Genomic DNA, 20,000 nt, shown 5'->3' on the forward strand with positions numbered 1-20,000 from the left:
CAAAACATAAGGAAAAGATAACTTCACAAAGGCAACATGAATATACATAGATCCAAAAGGACAAAGATCAACACTTAAATCCAAAGAGAAGAGGGTCTATACAGAGAAAACAAAGTAGCAAGGAGCCAACTGCCGACATCAGCTAAAGAGGCTAACTGCAAATAGAGTGGCCAGGTACTGACGCTTGGCTCAATATAACGTTAGCTACGACAGCTAGCCGGCCCGCTTGGCTCAATATAACGTTAGCTACAACAGCTAGCCGGCCCGCTTGGCTCAATACAACGTTAGCTACGACAGCTAGCCGGCCCGCTTGGCTCAATATAACGTTAGCTACAACAGCTAGCCGGCCCGCTTGGCTCAATATAACGTTAGCTACAACAGCTAGCCGGCCCGCTTGGCTCAATACAACGTTAGCTACGACAGCTAGCCGGCCCGCTTGGCTCAATATAACGTTAGCTACGACAGCTAGCCGGCCCGCTTGGCTCAATATATCGTTAGCTACGACAGCTAGCCGGCCCGCTTGGCTCAATATAACGTTAGCTACGACAGCTAGCCGGCCCGCTTGGCTCAATATAACGTTAGCTACGACAGATAGCCGGCCCGCTTGGCTCAATAATAACGTTAGCTACGACAGCTAGCCGGCCCGCTGGCTCCACATAACGTTAGCCAATATAACGTTAGCCACGATAGCTAGCCGGCCCGAGAGAGAGAGAGAGAGAGAGATATCTCCACGGCGGGAATAGAATAGAGTGCATTAAAAACTCACCAAACGTCCAAGAGGAAGGAGACAACCGTGGAGTTGACGAAGTTCATCTGCCGAACGACCGTCCTCTTCATCTTGGCATAACCTCCAATGCTGCACGCGCTCTCTCTAGGTTAGCTAACGCTAGTTAGCCTTTAGCTAATCTACTAGCCGACATGGCTATCCCGACTGAACCACACGTTAGCACTCGATATTATAACGTAACTAAAGCTAACTAGCTGTCCCTGCCTTTAGCTAAGCCGACATGGCTAGCCTGACTGAACTTTCTAACATGCAACAACTTTCATCTTCAGTCCATCTGCCGAACGACCGTCCTCTTCGTCTTGGCTGGCATAACCTCCAATGCTGCACGCGCGAAATAATCAGACGCAGCTGACGCACGCCGGCCGACTGTACACATGTAACCGCTCCCTTCGTTGAAACCAATAGTATATCTGCTGCAGAGCCTCAGAGCTCCAATAGTGTATCTGCAGAGCCGCAGAGCCAGGAACAAGTCAGATACATTCTACAAACGTGTCTAATGTGAAATATATAAGCATATAAGCAAAACTATATTTGGTCTGTGATGAAAAAGGGCCTCGCGGGAAGGGGGGCCTCGCAAAAAAAAAGAAAAAAAAAGAAAGAATAAAAAAAAAATTACAAAAAACATATAAAAAAAAATAAAAATTGTGGCCCCCTTTCCCGCGAGGCCCTGTGCGACCGCACTGCTCGCACACCCCCTGAGGCGGCCCTGCACACACACACACACGCACATGCACACGCACACACACACACACGCACACACACACGCACACTCACATGCACACGCACAGACTCCTCTCCAGCTCAACGCCCTGACATGACTGTCACATGTCTCCATGTTGACATGCTGCTCACAGTAACAGAGCGGCGCGGTACGGGTCTCTAAACAGTAACATGTTAACACGCGCCGTTACCATGGCAGGGGAGATACACATACTTCTGTCTCAAGACTTAGTCCTGCATGTATCAACAAATGCGCATGTTGGTGTGAATGTATGTGTGCCATTATTACTACCAACTGTAATAATTGTGGAATATTACTATAATGAGCTGTATGTTGTGTATGCCGTCGGTGAGTGAATGGGTAAAATGTGAGGAACAAATTGTAAAGCGCTTTGGATAAAAGCGCTGTATAAAAAAGCAGCCATTTACCATTTACCATGTCTAAATGTGCTATATAAATAAATTTGATTGATTGATTGATTGATTGATTGACAGTAACAGAGCTGTACAGTATAGGTCTCTAACAGTAACATAGCTGTACAGTATAGGTATCTAACAGTAACATATCTGTACAGTATACAGTAGGTCTCTAACAGTAACAGAGCTGTACAGTAGGGATGTCCGATATTATCGGCCGATATTGGCATTCAAATGTAATATCGGATATTATCGGTTTAAATATTTTTTTTTAAATATATATTTTCTTTTACATTTATTTAACCTTTATTAACCCAGGCAAGCAAGTAAGAACAAATTCTTATTTAATTGATTGTCAAAAGTATGCATAATGTTGTGTTAATTCCACGACAAGAGATATGTAATGTTAATTACCTGATATGGTTAAATCTTTTTTTGGGGGGGGGGGGGGGGGGGACCCTACATATATCGTATCGGTTGATATCGGTATCGGAAATTAAGAGTTGGACAATATCGGTATATCGGATATCGGTAAAAAAGCCAATATCGAACATCCCTACTGTGCAGTATAGGTCTCTAAACAGTAACAGCTGTGCAGCGCTGAGCACAGATTTTTCACGTTCCGAACCTATTAATCCCGGTGTGAACGAGCCGGCCGGTGTGAAAGGCCTATGTGTGAATTCAGACGTGGAAGACAGCTGTGATGGAGGTGGTCAGTGGATTCAGACATGAAGACAGCTGTGATGGAGGTGGTCAGTGGATACAGACATGAAGACAGCTGTGATGGAGGTGGTCAGTGGATACAAACATGAAGACAGCTGTGATGGAGGTGGTCAGTGGATACAGACATGAAGACAGCTGTGATGGAGGTGGTCAGTGGATACAGACAGGAAGACAGCTGTGATGGAGGTGGTCAGTGGATACAGACATGAAGACAGCTGTGATGGAGGTGGTCAGTGGATACAGACATGGATGACAGCTGTGATGGAGGTGGTCAGTGGATACAGACATGAAGACAGCTGTGTGGAGGTGGTCAGTGGATACAGACATGAAGACAGCTGTGATGGAGGTGGTCAGTGGATACAGACATGAAGACAGCTGTGATGGAGGTGGTCAGTGGATACAGACATGAAGACAGCTGTGATGGAGGTGGTCAGTGGATACAGACATGAAGACAGCTGTGATGGAGGTGGTCAGTGGATACAGACATGAAGACAGCTGTGATGGAGGTGGTCAGTGGATACAGACATGGAAGACAGCTGTGATGGAGGTGGTCAGTGGATACAGACATGGAAGACAGCTGTGATGGAGGTGGTCAGTGGAGGGACAGTGAGGTGTTTACCTTAGAAGTATTTGTTGTGATACTTCTGTACAAGTCAAACTAATTGAAGATCATCTCTCACTTCAACAAGTTGTGTCTCAAGCTCTTTTAGGAGGCGCTTCAGTCTTGTGCATTTTGTGTGTCTTCTGTGTGTGTATCTGTGTCTTCTGTGTGTGTGTGTGTATGTGTCTTCTGTGTGTGTGTGTGTGTGTGTGTGTGTGTGTGTGTGTGTGTGTGTGTGTGTGTGTGTGTGTGTGTGTGTGTGTGTGTCTTCTGTGTGTGTGTGTGTCTTCTGTGTGTGTGTGTGTCTGTGTCTTATGTGTGTGTGTGTCTTCTGTGTGTGTGTCTGTGTCTTCTGTGTGTGTGTGTCTTCTGTGTGTGTGTCTGTGTCTTATGTGTGTGTGTGTGTGTGTGTGTGTGTCTTCTGTGTGTGTGTCTGTGTCTTCTGTGTGTGTGTGTGTGTGTGTGTGTGTGTGTGTGTGTGTGTGTGTGTGTGTGTGTGTGTGTGTCTTATGTGTGTGTGTGTCTTCTGTGTGTGTCTTCTGTGTGTGTGTCTGTGTCTTCTGTGTGTGTGTGTATCTTCTGTGTGTGTGTCTGTGTCTTCTGTGTGTGTGTCTTCTGTGTGTGTGTGTGTGTGTGTCTTCTGTGTGTGTGTGTCTTCTGTGTGTGTGTGTGTGTGTCTGTGTGCGTGTGTGCATGTGCGTATTAGCTACAGTAGCTCATACTGTGAGGAGGAGTGATGGCCTTCTGTGCTGCTATTCCCAGATATAACTGACAGCCTGCTCCCGCTGTTCACACAGACACAGTTCTCCCTCACTCACTCCCTCCCTCACTCCCTCACTCACTCACTCACTCACTCACTCACTCACTCCCTCACTCCCTCACTCCCTCACTCCCTCACTCACTCACTCACTCACTCACTCACTCACTCACTCACTCACTCACTCACTCACTCACTCACTCACTCACTCACTCACTCACTCACTCACTCACTCACTCACTCACTCACTCACTCCCTCCCTCCCTCCCTCCCTCCCTCCCTCCCTCCCTCCCTCCCTCCCTCCCTCCCTCCCTCCCTCCCTCCCTCACTCACTCACTCACTCACTCACTCACTCACTCACTCACTCACTCACTCACTCACTCACTCACTCACTCACTCACTCACTCACTCACTCACTCACTCACTCACTCACTCACTCACTCACTCACTCACTCACTCACTCACTCACTCACTCACTCACTCACTCACTCACTCACTCACTCCCTCCCTCCCTCCCTCCCTCCCTCACTCCCTCACTCACTCACTCACTCACTCACTCACTCACTCACTCACTCACTCACTCACTCACTCACTCACTCACTCACTCACTCACTCACTCACTCTCGATGGACAGTCTGACAGATGGAGAGTCTCTGTCCTTCACAGGAAGTCATTGACAGGGAAGCTCTCATGTACGAACATCCCTGCTACTGGTGATGATGTCACAGGGGGGGGGGGGGTGACCATCTGCCATGTCAAACTGAGCATGAGGAATACAGGAAACCGCTTAGCCTGTTACACCTTTTCTGTGTGTGTGTGTCTCTGGTGTGTGTGTGTGTGTGTGTGTGTGTGTGTGTGTGTGTGTGTGTGTGTGTGTGTGTGCGTGTGTGCGTGTGTGCGTGCGTGCGTGCGTGCGTGCGTGCGTGCGTGCGTGCGTGCGTGCGTGCGTGCGTGCGTGCGTGCGTGCGTGCCTGCTACCTTGTCGCTGTCCAGTGTGTTCTGGGAGGTGCGCGAGGCGATAGAGATGGTGTCTGGTTGGCTGCTGGCGTCTCCCTGGCTGTCCAGCTCCTCCCCGTCGCTACGGAGACACAACGAGTAAACAACAACATCAACAAGCAGCGACAACAACAACAGCAACAACAACAGCAGCAACGTAATTCTCATCATCATCTGTGTCACTATGGCGATTGTTGCCGTCATCATGAATCAAAATGAAAACTGCAAAAGTGATACCGATCTTCAAAGCAGGTGAGAAAAATCTATTCACCAATTACAGGCCGGTTTCTCTCCTTTCCCAGTTCTCAAAGATAATGGAAAAATTATTTGCTGCACGATTGGACAGTTTCATTGATGAACACACATTACTTATAGACAGTCAATATGGATTTAGATCGAATCATTCACCGTCATTGGCACTAATGGACCTAGTAGAAGAAATGACAAGCATAATTGATAATAAGAAGTTTGCAATAGGGGTCTTCATAGATCTGAAGAAGGCGTTTGACACTATAAATCATGATATTCTGCTACTAAAATTGGAAAGGTATGGGATCAGAGGAGTAGGGCTCAAATGGTTAAAGAGTTACGTAGAACAAAGACAACAGTTTGTGCAGTTGGGGGAGTACAGGTCCACTCAGTCAAACATAATCTGTGGTGTGCCGCAAGGGTCAATTCTGGGCCCGAAACTATTCATACTGTATATAAATGATATAGGTAATGCGTCTAAAATATTGAAAAATGTAATTTTTGCTGACGATACAAATGTCTTCTGTGAGGGAGAGAACCTCCAAATGCTTTTAAAGAATGTCGCAGCTGAGCTATCCAAGCTGAAAGTGTGGTTTGATATAAATAAATTATCATTAAATATAAAAAATATAAAGATTCATGATATTTGGTAAACATGATATACAAGTAAATACACCGGTTGAACTAATGATTGATAGTATTAAACTGGAGAGGGTATTTGAGAATAAATTTCTGGGTGTAATAATAGACCACAAACTCAACTGGAAACCTCAAGTCAAATATGTCAGGACTAAATTGGCACGGAGTGTTGGTGTTTTATGCAAGATAAGACACATTCTAAACCAAAAAACACTGTATACACTGTACTGTACACTCTTCCTACCATATATGAGCTACTGTGCAGAGGTGTGGGGTAATACCTACAAAAGCACTCTACAGCCAATATGCACCATGCGCAAAAAAAAGCAATAAGAATAATCAACAATGTAGGATATTATGAACACACCAATAACTTGGACTATGGACCTAGTGGATTTCAAAACTGCCCTCATTGTATACAAAGCCAGATACAAACTAATCCCAGGCAACATTCAAAAATGGTTCAGAGACAGGGAAGGAGAATATAACTTAAAGGGGAACTATCTTATAAATGGCCTTTTTGAGTGTTTAGCATTGTTTCCTAGCTATGTGAACTTATATTAATATGATCTATGTCTCAAAATTCTCACATTGGCACATTCTTCCAATTCTCCTCTCACAATATTCACCCTCACTGAACTGAGTCATTTGAAAATGTGATGATTTGTGATGTCAGAGAGACACTGCTGCATGTTAATGTTGAGATACAAGATGAGCTGCACACAGTGGCTGGACCTGGACCTGGAGCCCAGGCTCAAAACGGCTCGAGATCTTGAGGTAGAAAAATGCTGTTTTTGAGGACTTGATTAGAAATACAAAACAATGAATAAAAAAAATATATATATTACAGAGGTGTTCCATAGACTCACAGGAATTGTGTAAAAGTGCCCAAATAGTGAAAGAAATAGTAAAATAGTTCCCCTTTAAGAGGGAGAGGGAAACTTAAACAACCAATGGTACAACCTACGCTGAAAAGCATGTGCATATCGGTGTGTGGAGTGAAGTTGTGGAATAACATATGGCACAATTAAAAAATCAGCAAAAAAAATACACATTAGAGAAATACAGAAACGAGTAATGAGGATAAACAAAGTTATGTTATATTGTGATGTAGTGCTGTACTATATTCACTGCTGTCAAGTGAATCAATTTAAAAAAAAAAAATTATCTTTCCCCCCCTCCTTTTTCCTCCGTTTTTCTCCCATCCCAATGTTAGTCGTTATGCCAATTCCCAATCCCCATCCTGGTCGCTGCGCACCTACCCCCCACAGTCGGTCTGGGAGAGTGGAGGCTATCACGTGCTTCCTTCGACCCACGTGTAGCCAATCAACCGCTTCTTTTCAGCAGTGCCATATGTCAAGGTGGATGGAGAGAACGCTGAGGCGGGGACTTGTGTTCAGTTTTCACAACCCCACCCTCCGTTTTCAGGTTTGGTACAAACCCTATTGTCAGGGTCAACAGCAGTGACAGCTCTGGCCGACAAGATCCAATCTCTGTTGGCGAAGCAAGCCATCGTTGTGGTCCCAAAGGAGGACACGATGCGTGGCGTTTCCTCCTGGTTTTCTCTGGTGCCGAGTAATCAGGGGGGGGGGGTGTCAGACCCATACTGGACCTATCCCATGGAAGGTTCAGAATGCTGACCGTCTCCCACCTGTTGGACACTGTCAGGTGGGGGACTGGTTCACCTCCATAGACCTGTAGGATGCGTATTTGCATCCCGATCTTCCATCCTAGGGCTTACCTACGCTTCCTTTGCAGGGCTTGGCGTACGGGTACCAGGGGCTGCCGTTCGGCTATTCTCTGGCTCCCCGCATCTTCACCAAGTGCGTGTAGACCGCACTGGGGCCTCTGCATCGTCGGGGGTTACGAATTGTATTCTGCCCTGGACGACGTGCTGGTCCTTGGCCGGTCAAGGTAGATCGCCAGGTCTCATACCAGGCAGGTGATGTCTCACCAGCCTGGGTTTTGCTGTAAACTGGAAGTAAAGTTCTCCTCTTCCCAGTCAACGGGTGGAGTACTTGGGTTTTTTCTAAGCTCAAGGTCTATATGGGCGCTCTCGGAGCGGCGGCGAGTGGTTGGGTTCTCGGCACGCTCGGAAGGTTCCGTCCTAGGACGGTTACGGCGCTGTCCGTGATGCGCCTGCTGCTGGGGTCCCTCTTGGCCTCCTCTTCATGAGGACGATGCAGAGGTGGTTTTTTCCAGTATGGAAATGGACCCGGTGTGAGACATGTGGAAGCGGCTGAAGGTTCCCATGTCAGTACTGGGGGACCTCGTCTTCTGGGGGGTCCCATGAGGGTCTAGTGCCCTCACCTGCGGGGTCCCCGTGGGCAGCAGGCTGTCACATGTCACGTCTTGACCGACGCCTCCCTCATGGGATGGAGGGGGGGGGGGGGGGGGGGGGGCGTTTCGGGCCAATGCAGTAGGGGGCAGCTGCCATGCTGCCCGGTCTGCACTACATTCAATGTGTTGGAATTGAAGGCAGTCCTTCTGGTCCTCAAACGGCTCGACCACCTTGTGGTGGGCAAGCATGTTTTGGTCAGGATGGACAACACGACGTCAGCGTCGTATATTGTCAGACAGGGTGGAGTGCGCTCCCCCCCCCTGTCTGCACCGGGCGGCGGTCGGGCTCTGGCTATGGGTGCAGGGTGCATCAAATTGCAATGCAAAAATGTAATCTCAACATATCAATCTGTGTGGGGTTGCATTCTGTTCGGACAAACATAAAAATGATTTGTGCAAAGTTTGGGAAAGATTTGTTGAGATTTAGCGAAGATTTGGCTGTGTTGAGCGGTCATGCTCAACTGCCTGTAGCACATTCTGCAGGTGCTCCTGGCTGCTGCCACAAAGTCTGACGTCAGTTTGACTCCACGCTCGGCACAGTCATTCACAACATTGATGGCACGTACATTCACTGCACCCATCTGAAATGCTGTACTGGTAACCCAATCCTCTACATCCAGTGAAAGAAACGCGGGATCGATGTGCAGCAGGTGCATGCCGAACCAGCAGTCTCGGTTGGCAAGGTCAGCCAAGCTGGTGGTCGGCGAGAGGGTTGGAAACTTTGGCTTGCCGAAGCCAGTGCCAAAGTGGAGCTGTGGGGCTTGCATGTATATATCAGCCGGCTTGTGCTCCAATATAGCATCTGCAAGTGCGCGCCGCTCGCCAACTGGCACCTTGGTGCTGAAGAGTGCCAGGGGCAGCATCGCGCCTGACAGGTACCATAGGTGCCGCTTCAGCGCCTTAATCGCTGATGCTGCGATGCCCTCGTCAACAGACTTGTATGCGTACAGGTTGTGGTAGAGTGTAAGGTCATTCCATGCCGCATCTACGGCCGTGTCGCAGGTCAACCACCACGTTGCGTAGATGTGCGTGATGAAGTTGGCAAACGCCTGAATCCTCAGCACCTGCTTCTGCGTAGTGATGGTCCCCTGAGGAAGCAAGGCAATGTGCTGCTCCATCAAGGCCAGCTTGAGAGTGTAGAGCAGCTTAGCCATCCAACGCGCCTTGTGCAGTGCTCCCGGTCGTTGGAAGTTAACTGGAGTGTGCTCTGCACTGTCTGCACTCAGATACACAAGACATAGCTGCACGAACTCGCGATAGTCGCCTCGCTTGTAGTCGAGCACTCCTGCAGCACACACAATTAGTTCAGCATGCAACTTGCCCAGGAACGGTGTTTCGGCATCGCCAGGAATGTAGCGGGCCAATGGGCCGCTGTCCTTGTGTGGCAGACGTGTAAACAATGTAACCTCTGGCGAGCGTGACGTCTCCACCTTGAGGTCAGTGAAGATGTGGCTGAGGAGCACCTCGCCGATGTGGTGCCGGCACCCGGACCAGAGCAGTGGTCGACCCAGTGAGAGCTGGATGGCAATGCAGGCTGCCGTGAGATGGCCAGTGTTTGACGCGGTGGTGTCAAATGCCATGTTGACAACCTGATCGGTGCAGCACCAGTCCTGCAGCAGCTTGCATGTCAGCCGGGCAATGATCGTTCCACATGCCTCATCAGTCCCCTTCATGTATGCTGGCACACCAAGCAGTTTGAGCCGCTCCGCGTCTCCGATCACCACCACGCTCCTCCAACTGGCGCACATTGTTGAGCATTGGCGTCAACTTGCTGTCCCAGTGCAAGGTGCACATGGGAGGTGGTGTCCACTGTTCTTGCTGGTCCTCACTGATGGCCTGCAACACGTGGCGGCGCGCTCGGTCTGCTGTTGCGTAGGATGTGGAGACCTTTGCCGAATTGCCACCGGATTCCTCGATCAGACCGCGCGTGAAGGCAGCCTGCTGCATTGGTGTGATCTTCAACCGTGTAGCCAGTGACACAAGACTCGGCCGGCTGAGAATGTCTGATGGAATGAAGACTGTGGTGCCAGTCTTCTTACGCTCACGGGTGGGTGTGTTCTCAGCCGGTGGAGCAGCTGTTTCATCTGCATTGCTGTCTTCATCAATTTTGCTTTCCAACACCACCGCCATGCTGGACCTCGCAGTCATCTCCTGCTGCTCCTTGGTAAAGCATGCCTGCTGCGCTGCTTCACGCTCCTGTCGCCGCTTCAACTTGGATTGCAAATTGGCATCCAATGCTCCAAATGTGGCCACTCTCACCGCCTTCATGCTGGCCAGGAAAGCAATGTCCTCTGGATCACAGATCAGCTCCTCTGCATTTGGAGACCACAGCGAGAATGTGGCATCCAGCTTGTGCTCCATTGCGTCCACCAGTCGAGCTGTAGCCTCACTGGAGCGCCTGGCCTTTGGAATGTGCCGCAACTTGTTGCTAGCATCGACAAGCGCTACCATCTTGACGCATGCTCGACGATCACTCACCATTGGAATATTGGCCTTTCCATAAAATGGCTGCACCTGCTCCAAAATGTCCTTAGCTGCATGGAACCGTGACAAGGCTCCGGTCAAACCTGGCCGCTTGGCATGCAGTTGCGTGTCGCAGTTGTACAGCATGCACCGCAAGATCTGGCGACCACTTGGCAGTTTGGCACCAGTGATGATGGCATCTGCATTGGTTATGCTGGGGCCCAGACCAAACACCAGGCTGCGGCTGCTCTGGCGGGAGCCTAAGGGTTGCGACGCCATCTTGTGATAGCTGGAAATATAGTTGGAGAGCTGGATCCTGTGGTGGGTGATGGTGGAGTTGGGGGAATTGAGTAAACTGTGATGCAGAGCCACACAGGTAAAGCTATTTATAGGCCCATCCCGCCCATCCCCCCAAAAATTGCAGGACCAGGTGTGAGATGTAACAATGTTGCAACTCACACACACACACACACACACACACACACACACACACACACACACACACACACACACACACACACACACACACACACACACACACACACACACACAGACACACACAGACACTAACAGCAGGCCATGTTGGGGGAGGACAGCATGTACTGATGTACCGTTCCACATCTAAATCACCTCGTATTGCAAGAATATTTTGCATGTATTGTTTTTACATGGATGGTAACACTTTTAGCACCCATACAAATCAATACGCTGGAAATGTGTATTTTGATGCACCTATGGGCGTTCTCCATCTGCTCTGCCTGAGGGCTCTCCACATCCCTGGCAGGGTGAATGTGGGTGCAGGTGTGATGTTGCGGGCGGTCCTCACTCTGACGAGTGGGGATTACGTCCAGACAGGTCTGGGACCGATTCTGTGGCCGTCCGGGATTCTGTACGCATTCCCCCCCTTACACCTGATAGCTCAGCTGTTGGGGCGGGTACATTGGGAACGCGGGACTTGGTCCTGGTCGCGCCGGGCCGGGGCTCAGCTGTGTGGTCCCCGGCCCTGATTCAGCTCTTGGTGGCCCCGCCGTGGCCTGTTCCGTGGTCACCGCGGGCCCTCTCTCAGGCACACGGAACTCTGTTCTGCCTCCTGTTCTGGGGCAGCCTCTAGGCTTGGCTGCTGACAGTGTGAATCTGGTGGGGATGCGTCTTGACTATTCTGTGGTTAACGCTATCCGGTACGCACGCTCTCCATCCTCTACCGCGGCTTACGCTGGGGAGTGGCGTATGGTCGAGTGTGGGGGCGGAACATTGTTCAGCCACCCTCTCGTGGAACATTCCGGCTTGGCGCTCTGTGTCTCAAGCCTGTGGAACGTTCTCTGTCTTTGAGTGGGTCCTCCAACTGGTCCTGGGCCGGTTGTCGGAGGCCCCGTTTGAGCCTCTTGAGCGGGCGCCATTGGATCTGCTGTCTTGAAGACCGCGTTATTTTTGGCCATCACCTTCGCTAAACGCGTGGGTGAGCTGTGTGCTCTCTCGGTGCGGCCTGAGTGCCTGTCTATTCGGCCAATAGCGGTGCGACTCTGAGGCCTAATCCAGTCTTCGTGCCAAAGAATATCCGGAGCTCTTTCGCTCCAGGGATATTGTGGTTCATGCGTTCGTCCGCCTCCTCATGCTAGTGAGTTGGAGGCGGGCCTTCACCTGTCGTGTCCTGTCCGTGCACTGGGGGTTTACCTCAGGACTCGGGCTCTCAGGGCTTCCGTTCAACTGTTTGTTTGTTACGGTGGCCCTTGCGCGGATGAAGCGCTGTCCAAGCAGCACATTGGTTGTGCGGGGGCGTTGCCTTTTGCTGCACGTTGGCTGGACAGGTCCCCCCTCGGGCTGCTGCCCTGTTAGGGGGGGCCTCGGTGGAGGACATCTGTGCTGCGGCCTCCTGGTCCTCCCTGGGTCCCTTCGTTAAGTTTTCCCTCGTGGACATGACTGGGGGTTCTGTCTCCCAGGTGGTTCTGAGGTCTGGGACCTCTCCTGCGTCCCGCCTTCGGTGGGCTAGCAGGGGTGTGTAGGTGTGTGCCACGGGGTGATGTGTAACACGTGGTCTCGCCTGTGCTGTGCGTTTTTCAGGGGTCTCTGGTTCCCCCTTTTTCGCACTTGGTGGAGTTGACTGCCTCCCCCCCTTCGTTAGGACGGGCGGGTGGACGGGACTCCCCTCTTCCCTGGTAATGGGGCTTACGGGCCCTCAGGGGGTACACTTGTCGGGCCACGCGTCTGCTCTGCCCCATATCTCATAATAGCAGGAGCGAGACGCGATGACCAGTATGATATATAACGAAAGGTTATCCTATAACCTAGTTATATGAATACTGGCAGAGCGTCTCGCTCTCAGCGCCCTGAGGTCCCTTGGTTGGGTTTTCAATGTTGGAAACTTTTTTTCCGAGGAAGGTAGAGTGTGACCATGTCCGGCGTCTTATAGGAGGACGCTGGGGCGTGGCCTGGTCAGGTGCATGGGTGCAAATTGTTTGTTCATGAGCACAGTAGGTGCTAGGAGATAAGAGTTATCTCATAACGGCAGGAGCGAGACGCTCTGCCAGTTTTCATATAACTAGGTTATAGGATAACCTTTCGATATTGAGTGTATGCCTGTGAAAATGCACGTGGCGCACACGCCTCTGAATCCAACCAAAGCGAAAACGATCGCTTCCAGCCCGCGAGTGGCCGATGGCCACGGCTACATCCGTTAACATGGGAGCGAAGGTGAAGCGCTGGTCGCCCGCCCGCCCGCCCACCTTGGCGCTCGCCTGGTGTGTCTGGGCGGTCACGCCTGAAGACGGCTGGGATTGGTGGACTCAGGGGGATAGGGGGGGTGACCTACCGTCTGCCCTTGTGCTTGGTGGCCTTGGGGACGTGGATGGGCTCCTTCAGGGCGCCCCGCAGGTGAATGCTCCTCTCCTGGATGACCTCCCTGATGTGCTTGATCCAGTCCTGCTTGTTGTCGATGCTGGACGCCTGGGAGGAGAGACGTGTGTTTTCAATAGGGATGTTCCATATTGGCTTTTTTACTGATATCCGATATACCGATATTGTCCAACTCTTAATTTCCGATACCAATATCAACCAATACCAATATATGCAGGGTTTCCCCCCCCCAAAAAACGGAATAATTTCAGGTAATTAATAACATTACATATCTCTTGTCGTGGAATTAACACAACATTATGCATTCTTTTGACAATAAATAAAATAATAATTTGTTCTTACTTGCTTGCCTGGGTAAATAAAGATTAAATAAATGTAAGTCTTTTTTTTTAACCGATACCGATCATTTCCGATATTACATTTTAATTAGGGATGTCCGATATTATCGGCCGACCGATATTATCGGCCGATATCGGCAGTAAAATGTGATATCGGAAAATATCGGTATCGGTTTAAAAAAAACTAAAACAATAACAATATTTGTTATATATATATCCAGTGAAATTATTAGTTAACTGAAATTATTTCGTTTTTTGGGGGGGGGGGGGGGGGGGGGGGGGGGAACCCTGCATATATCGGTATCGGTTGATATCGGTTGATATCGGTATCGGAAATTAAGAGTTGGACAATATCGGAATATCGGTATCGGTAAAAAAGCCAATATCGAGCATCCCTAATTTTAATGCCAATATCGGACATCCCTAGTTTTCAATTAACTCCCATCTAGTGACGTGTACTGTTTTTTATACAATGGCATGCAAATTTCTCGATTCTGATTCGATTCTGGCTGAAACAGTCAAGTTAGACGTTGTTATTTATCATAACACACGCTCGTGATCCCAGAACCCGCCCACAACCGAATTACAATCACTCCGCCGTTCGTGGTTTTAGGAATTAAATCAAGATGGCGGACAATAATCTTTATGAATGGATGTATTGATAGCGTCATAACGACTCATTCAAAAACGATTCTGTCACATGGAATGTGTTAGTTGCTTACACAATGTTGGATTATGTAATTGGTTGGTCATGACTCATTGTTAAACAAAATATAAATCGCACGAAGTGTGTTGTTAGATGCTATTCGTCAAAAGGACACTCTCATTTCGATGTTAATAAAAATGTCAATCAATCAATCAATCAATAACCAGTTCAAAACAAGGCGGAGATTAATCAAATATTCAATCAATAAATCAATAATTTCAATAACACACGCTCACTTCACTGTTAGACGGCATGCTTTGAAGCCTTGTTGTTTCTAACTGGTTATGCTTTGGCCCTCTTTCGAAGTCGGTTATGCTTAGAGTTTGTCTTTAGAGCAGGGCGATAGACCACCAGCCCTGATTCCAAACTCTAAGCATAACCGACTTCGAAAGAGGGCGGACATTAATAAAATTCTCTTCTTTCTTTTTGAACCTACTTTTTCTGCGGATGGTTTTGTGAATAAATCTCCATTATGCTTCAATTAATGTGTGTTTATTGTATAGCAATAAGGTTGGATGAATTTGGCAATTGTATAAAGATGTAAGCACTGTCTATCTGTAATAAAATTTTCAATCAATCAATCCAATAACACACGCTCACTTCATTCTTAGATGGCATGCCTTGAAACAGCGCACCTCCGAGCTGCTTCTACACTTTTTCTGTGGTGGTTTTGTCAATAAATCTTCAATTAATGTGTGTTTATAGCAATAAGGTTGGATTAATGCGCCAATTGTATAAAAGGCATTACACCACTTGTAGTCGTGTGTTATGAGAATTAGAGCATGCCTAGGGGGACTAACGACCCTCGGCTGCACCTCGGGCCTAACAACCACCCCTAGGCATGCTCTAATTCTCATAACACACTCCTGCGCGTGATGTTATGCTTAAAACTCCCATCTACTGACATGTACTGGTTTAAAGAAATACATTTCACCACACTTGATGGCTACCGAAACTGAACAGATTCACATCATGAGGTCTCATTCATTCACATCATGAGGTCTCATTCATTCACATCATGACGTCTCATTCATTCACATCATGACGTCTCGTTCATTCACATCATGACGTCTTGTTCATTCACATCATGACGTCTCATTCATTCACATCATGACGTCTCATTCATTCACATCATGACGTCTCGTTCATTCACATCATGACGTCTCGTTCATTCACATCATGACGTCTCGTTCATTCACATCATGACGTCTCATTCATTCACATCATGACGTCTCGTTCATTCACATCATGACATCTTGTTCATTCACATCATGACGTCTCGTTCATTCACATCATGACGTCTCATTCATTCACATCATGACGTCTCGTTCATTCACAACATGACGTCTCGTTCATTCACATCATGACGTCTCGTTCATTCACATCATGACGTCTCGTTCATTCACATCATGACGTCTCATTCATTCACAACATGACGTCTTGTTCATTCACATCATGACGTCTCATTCATTCACAACATGACGTCTCGTTCATTCACATCATGACGTCTCATTCATTCACATCATGACGTCTCATTCATTCACAGCATGACGTCTCATTCATTCAAATCATGACGTCTCATTCAATCACATCATGACGTCTCATTCATTCACAGCATGACGTCTCATTTAATCTTTACAGTCCATTATAACACTGAGTCAGAATTCCCTGCAATGATGGCAGTGAAGACTACACACAAACGGAAACACACACGCACGCACGCATACTTGCTAAAATCTCAACATCCCACTGTGACTCATGAAGATCACCTCACTTCATCAAGTTGTGTCTCACAAGCTCTTTTAGGAAGCGCTTCAGTCTTAGGCATTTGAGTGTGTGTGTGTGTGTCTGTCTGTATCTATGTGTGTGTGTGTCTGTGTGTCTGTCTGTATCTGTGTGTGTGTGTGTGTGTGTGTGTGTCTGTGTGTCTGTCTGTGTTTGTGTGTGTTTGTGTGTGTGTCTGTGTGTGTGTGTCTGTGTGTGTCTGTGTGTGGGTGTGTGTCTGTGTGTGTGTACGTGTGTGTGTGTTTGTGTGTGACTTCCTGACAACCACGCTCCCAATAAACCACATCTCATACAGTGAATGGTTGCCATGCCGACACACAGCAGCACTTTACATAACAGACACACTAGTAGAAGAGCGGTTTTCCTATCTTACACGGTATATAAGACGTATTCAGACGTGTTATTTAATATCGCTGCCAACATCCTGCATACCATCGCTGTCCGTGAGGATCAGGAATCGTTCTAGAGGCTGGACTGGTGACGCCGTTTCACAGCCAGGATACATCTTGTGTAGATCCTGGTTCTCATACAACACCCACTTTACTCACTTTAGACACTTTGACACATTTTATACTCACATATTTTTTTATCCACTTTTTTCGCCTCTTTTTCTATTTTTCTCCCATCCCAATTTCGCTGTGCCAATTCCCCCCCCCCCCTGTCTTGAACGTTGCTTGCATATGCCCCCCACTGGCCCGTTGTAGGGAGGATAGAAGCCTTGCATCACGTGTCCCCTCCGATACACGAGGAGGCAGCCTGTCACATCTTTTCACATGCCAGCGCGGACTCTCATTGGCGAGGTGTAACGTGTGGGAGGCTCACACTACCCCCACCATTTCCTGTCTCTGCTGTGCAGGCGTCCCCCAACTGACCTGTAGGAGTCGCTGTCCACAACGTCCAGATTACCACCCATCGACTTCCACCCGCTAACTCTGCCAATTGAGTTAGTATGACGGCTGGCCCAAGCCGGATGCAACGCCGACAGCCGGATTCGAACCCGGTGTCTCTTGCGTTGGTGACGAGTGCAATGTCCGCTGCACCACCCAGCCGCCCTTTATACTCAACGTTTATACAAACATTTATACTTAATACTTAATATTAAGAGCGATACACTGCTCTGTTGTTATATCTTTTTTTATTGAACAATTTTATCACACTTTTTACTGTCCGTTCTATTTGATTACTTTTAGCCTATTTTTTACTCTATCTAATCTATTCTATTTTATTATTTGTATTACTGAAAAACTGTGATTTACCTTACCTATCTTTTTTTTTATTGAATTTTTTATGTTCGCTTATGCCTGCATTTTTTACTGTTGTGAAACACTTTGAACTGCAATTTCTGTATGAAATTAAAGTTATTATTATTATATTTATTAGTAAAGAGATTTGCACTACAATTCATACCTCATTGCACCTTACCCTAAGTTTGTACCTCATCCCATTTCTGCATCGTACCTCACTGTTACTCTTTTTACTTTGTATTGTATATTGTATATATTATGTATATTGACACTTTATTTTACGTATCTTTGACTTTCTCTATTTTATACTTTTAATCTATTTTTATCTAGCACACTCCCAGGGGCTCATACAGAAAAAAGCATTTCATGATAAAGTATTCTGTATTTTGCGATGACAATTAACAAACAAACTTGAACTTGAAACTCATTACTTCAAATGGCTGGGTTGACTAGGAGGATGTTAGAGCCGTCAGGAAGGTGTTGTTCATTATGATTATATTAGATTAGATTTGAATGTATTGTCATCATTCAGCATGAGTACGGTGCGACAGGAATCAGGCTACAGAAGTTAGGCATCTATAGTACTACTGAGTAATAATCCTAGTCAGATGTATGTACAGAGTTGTAGTATTAATATGTACAGGGATACAGGTATAAAGACACAATGGTAGTAAGTCTTACTGGTCAGCAGTGTAACTAGTAAGAGTAGGTAAGGGATATGAACAGATATAGATAGATATAGATAGAGATAGTATCTACAGATATGTAAAAAGGAGTATATGCAGGCATAGACGCCTGCGCAATAGAGCACGCGGAGCGGGTGCTCTACGACTATTGAACATGGGGGGGCAAACGCTGGTTTTGCTCCCCCACTTTTTGATCATATGAAAAATATGATATACCCCCCCCCCCCCCCCCATATATAAATCTAACCATAACTAAGTAATTTCAATCAAATTAATAATACGCAATGACACTTAATAGCACGTTTTTAAGTTTCCAAAGATTGTGTGACCCCCCACTTTAATGGTTTGATCCAGTGCCCACGGGCCACGGTTCGTCGGCATGACGTATACGACATGTTGGGGGAGGCGGCTTTTTCGAAAGCCCTTGAAAAATTCAGGCTGGATATTGGATAACATTGTGACTGGATTATTCTTCGGCGTTTACATCAAAATGGAGCAAATCATCATGTAAGTCGAACACTGTGACTGTATACTAAATGCGCAAACAGATTGAAACTGAATATTTCTCGTATGGTGAGCCTCGGCGCTGCTGCGCTGCACCGAGTGAATCCAGAGATACGGGATGGTGCGCAGGCGCTGTGATCACCCAACGGCGGAAATAATGCCGCTTTGAGCAGTTTATAAAAAAATATTAAACATATTTATTAGCAACGCCGAGCTTTCAAACCATCCCGTATCTCTGTGCGAACCCCTCGTGCAACTGTGAGCACCTTTGTAATGTCTCTGTGATACTTGTATAACGAACGGTTCGGCCAGAACCAGTCCTTCATGGTAAATCTAGGTTGGTTTCCCATTGAGGAGCAAGTGACTGTGGATTCACTCGGTGCAGCACAGTCACGAAAGGGGACCCTGATGTAAACAAGACAAACGTCTTTCTCTGGTCTGCATCGCCTTAACAATTGTGTGTATTGAGCCGTACTGTATTGTACCCATTCTGCAATCTGTTAAATAAAGTTTTCATTCATTCATTCAGCCGCCGCGCTCACTGGGGCTATTGATAGCGTCAATTAGTTGTTGTTGTTGTTGTTGGTACTGAGCTGCGGATGTGAACGGGGCCGGAGGGGCTTTGGGAGGATGGGAAAGTTATTATTATTATTATTATAATAGTAATTGGCTATCATACGTGCCTAGCTAGCGTTAGCTAAAAGAGCCCTCGCAGTGAAGTTATTATTATTATAGCTATCATACTGCAATATAAACTGAGTTTTATAGTGAAAAGAGCAGCTTTATTTTGGTCAAGATTGAAGGCTCTATATTGCAGGAAATTGCACATACAGGTGTTCATTAAATGTTAAAAAATCTGCCCCTTGCACACAAAAAAACAAAAAAAAAAAGTACAAAAAAAAAGAATACAAAAAAATCTTGCACCCCCACTTTCAACTATAACTAGGCGGCCATGTATGCAGGTATGTACAGACAGATGTGGATATACTATATATATTTACTGTAAGAATACATATATATATATATATGGCATATACAGCATTATTGTACATGCTATACAGAGTTATATGGGTTATATGCAAGTGTATAAGTATATTCAGACAGATATGTATATATATATATATATATATATATATATATATATGCGGTAAATATGAATATATGAATGTATATATATACGGTATACACAGCACTA

The 20,000-nt window shown here is 47.1% G+C and overlaps 1 protein-coding gene across 1 annotated transcript in view; it reads right to left on the bottom strand.

The window, feature by feature from the left end:
- triob (trio Rho guanine nucleotide exchange factor b) overlaps nt 1-20,000 on the bottom strand; it is a gene marked incomplete at both ends in the record, with an annotated part of 438,511 nt that overhangs the window by 94,998 nt on the left and 323,513 nt on the right. Inside the window, 2 exon segments of the mRNA XM_084308322.1 lie at nt 4,984-5,083; nt 13,499-13,632. Of these exon segments, the coding sequence (XP_084164448.1) occupies nt 4,984-5,083; nt 13,499-13,632 (234 nt within the window).

The sequence above is a fragment of the Notolepis coatsorum genome (genome assembly GCF_963971535.1).
Source record: "Notolepis coatsorum genome assembly, chromosome: 2".
In the NCBI taxonomy this organism is placed as follows: Eukaryota; Metazoa; Chordata; class Actinopteri; order Aulopiformes; family Paralepididae; genus Notolepis; species Notolepis coatsorum.